The 3,401-nt window shown below is 40.4% G+C and overlaps 1 protein-coding gene across 1 annotated transcript; it reads left to right on the forward strand.

The window, feature by feature from the left end:
- The first annotated feature begins 1,644 nt into the window (after nt 1–1,644).
- On the forward strand, nt 1,645–2,133 carry LOC120057838 (twist-related protein 2-like). The gene has a single exon (XM_039006301.1). It carries the CDS (start codon nt 1,645–1,647, stop codon nt 2,131–2,133), a length of 489 nt encoding a protein of 162 aa, XP_038862229.1.
- The last annotated feature ends 1,268 nt before the right edge of the window (nt 2,134–3,401 follow it).

A 3,401-nucleotide genomic window follows, 5' to 3' on the forward strand; every position in this document is an offset into this window, starting at 1 on the left:
TTCAAATATTGTACAATCCAGGTGTGAAAAGCTGCATTCGGGCTGTAACACATCAACATGTGGAATAAGTCAAGGGATCTGAATACTTTCTGAAGGCACTGTAACTATTTTGACAGTAGGCTTATATTGGTCTACCCGGATGTGTAAAACGCATTTTCAAGTGTTGTTTATAAAGTTAATTTAAAACAGATATCGAGGTACAGTATTTGAGCTCATAGCATTTATAAGAATAAAATTGCACGGAATAAAATCTTCCACCTGGGTGAAGTTTCTCACTTGTTATTTATTACATTCCTTCACATATTCTTCCAAGGAATTTAACCCATGCCAGTATTTAACTATGAGGAAGGATTTCCATTAATACTACAGATTATTTTAGATAAAGGTAAAACACATACACAGTGGGATTTTACTCCAATGTTAAAAGTAGACGTCAACTGACTCGGGAAAAACGGAGCATTTTGGTAGCAGATAATTCGAGAAATCACACACTGTTGGAGAATGAGTCCGTTAAAATGAGCCAACTGCGCACTGTCATGTGTAGAAAACATGACATCACACATCAAGAGGTGGAACTTTGACAAAACGCATGCTGGAGGCATCCAGAGAAACATGAGAACTTTTCGGTTAGTTTAAGCTTTCTTCCTGTTTTGACTTCCACATTATGAAAACTGGGAAAGCATACCGACTTTTGATTAGATTAGGGAACAAGAGTATATATATCCCCGTCTGCATAGGGTAGGTATTTTTTATGTATTACAATACGGTATGTTAAACCTACGCTCACTAACAAAATGTTTACTGAATTTATAGACTAGAATAAAATATGAATTTAATTTTATAAACATGTACAGTAAGCTATTAGGCCTACTAAAACGCATAGTAGAGAGACCGCAACTAGAAATATTTTTCAGATGACATATAGGCCCAGCCTATTTATATTTTGGTTATTACATAGGCTTATATTTATCATGTATTATATTCATCATGAAGATGTCGCTATTGTACTAAAATAGTCAATACGGGATGAAATGGGTATTGTTTATGATTATCAAATTATAAAACAACACACTTTTCATAATATGAATCATGCATTTATCAAAGGCCTAATAATCATGCTATATTTGTTGATTTTTAAAAAAGGGTCTATTAGTTATAGTCTATTTCATACCAATTATAGGAAGAGGTAGGCTAGAACATGAATTATTACAAATAATAATAGGTCTATTGTTACTTTTGTCATTGATATTTGATTGTTTTGACATTATTCTGTTCTGAGGTCCAGGGCTGCTATAATATAGCTATGGAGTGTAACATAAGACTGTTCCCTCCTGTTTATTAGCTGGCCAATCAGAGCCCGATAGTGCCTCCCTCTTCACTAGACAACTATTTAGCATCTGAAACTGGGATAAAGTTTCCCCCCAAAAATTGGGGAAAAACTTCCTGCGAGAGAAGGACTACCTCAAGCGTAGGTTTGAAAGTATCCTACTCCAAAAACGTTGAGAAAATAATAGTCGTAGAGTAAGACATTCTTTAAAACGACTTTCTGTCGTTGTCGGTATATTCTGATATATTTTGTAACCGCAGCTTCAAAAGTGGAGACCGTTTTTTCATTTTCTATCCTTGCATTTCTTTAAACGAGAAATGGAAGAGGGCTTAAGTTCTCCCGTCTCCCCAATGGATAGCCTACTGACCAGTGAGGATGAGTTGGACAGGCAACAGAAACGATTTGGAAGGAAGAGGAGACACAGTAAAAAGTCGAGCGAGGACAGCTGTCCGGGTAACGTGAAACGGGGCAAAAAAACGAGTCCGAGCAGCAGCACTCAGTCCTACGAGGAGTTGCAGAACCAGCGGTGCCTGGCCAACGTCAGGGAGAGGCAAAGGACACAGTCGCTCAACGAAGCCTTCTCGTCTTTACGCAAAATCATCCCCACGCTACCCTCGGATAAACTGAGCAAGATCCAGACACTAAAACTGGCCTCCAGATACATAGACTTCCTCTATCAGGTGCTACAAAGCGACGAGATGGACAACAAGATGTCGAGCTGCAGCTATGTTGCGCACGAGAGACTCAGTTACGCTTTCTCGGTGTGGCGGATGGAGGGCGCGTGGTCAATGTCTGCATCTCATTAGCATCCAAAGCCCTTCACTCAATGCCAAAGCGGTAGGTCGTACTTTCAGCGTTACTTCTCATGCGAAAATACGAAACAAAACATTTTGTTAGTCCGCAATTATTAGTAGTATTCGTAGGCTATTATGCATAAAGGCCGTGAACATAAGAGTAGAGCATCTTAGGGCAAACATAAGAACCTGACATAGTTTGAAGGTTATCAATGATCCTGAAAAAATATGTTGTGACTTTAGCTAAAAGTCAGCGTCAGGTCAACTATTGCACAAATGATCTGAAAGCGAAACAATTTCCCCTTTTACTATAGTGAATTAAATAAGTGTAGCTTATCCAATTACTCAGTGAATGTTCATGATAGTCACCTGGGTAGCCGTATACAAATAACATTCTTTAACATCTATGCCATGGCATCTGCATCTTGCAAACATTTCACCAGTACGCGCGCACTTGGGGTCTGGCGCGCAGAAGCGCATGTGGATGACCTGAGCACGAGCCAGGTTAATGCACAGTTAGACAAGTTCTCCATCAGCATTGCCCGACAACACCACTGCTAAGTGAGAAGAGGAAAATGGGCCTTCTGAAATGTTAGTGAGGGTCGTTGAACACTTATTTTACAATGAGAATGTGGCTGCTGTTTGATTATAGACGTGGGAACTTGGTGTTCTGAATGTAGCCAAAATAATGTTTTTGGAACATGTTTTACTTGCCAAACACTGAGGTAGCAACCAAAGACGACTATAAAATACGCTTCACTGACACTGGGGGAGTGAAATGGTTGAAACGTCAGGTTTTTTTTCTTGCTGTGAGTGGCAATGACAGCTCGAAAACACATTAAACTCTGCAGTGAAATGTCAGTCTTGCATTTAATCCTTGTTCGTTCATAACGACTTTTTAAGATGCGAGGCCTCTGAGGCCTATGGGGCCTATGGCAGATAGAGGGGTAGGCCGCATCAAAACGCAGCAGCCTTGAACAGCCTACCACGGGCAATTCACATTCACAATGGAGCGCTTTCCTGTATGGAGACCGCAGGAATAGCAACACTCGACTTGGGCCGGAGAGTTCAAACCAGCGTTTTATTATAGATGCGAGCGCATTGGGCATAGTGGGTATACTGGGTATGGCTACGGTCTTTTGAGAGTTTCTACTCCCCTTATCATTTCACAGCGTTACCCAACCGTTGTGCGTCTTTGAGCTGTGAAGCAAGCCATTGAAACTCATTTATGCATGCCACAAAACCATCTGATAGTGCATTTGTTTTCTTGTCTAGTGCCA

This window comes from Salvelinus namaycush, chromosome 13, assembly GCF_016432855.1.
Source record: "Salvelinus namaycush isolate Seneca chromosome 13, SaNama_1.0, whole genome shotgun sequence".
Lineage (NCBI taxonomy): Eukaryota > Metazoa > Chordata > Actinopteri > Salmoniformes > Salmonidae > Salvelinus > Salvelinus namaycush.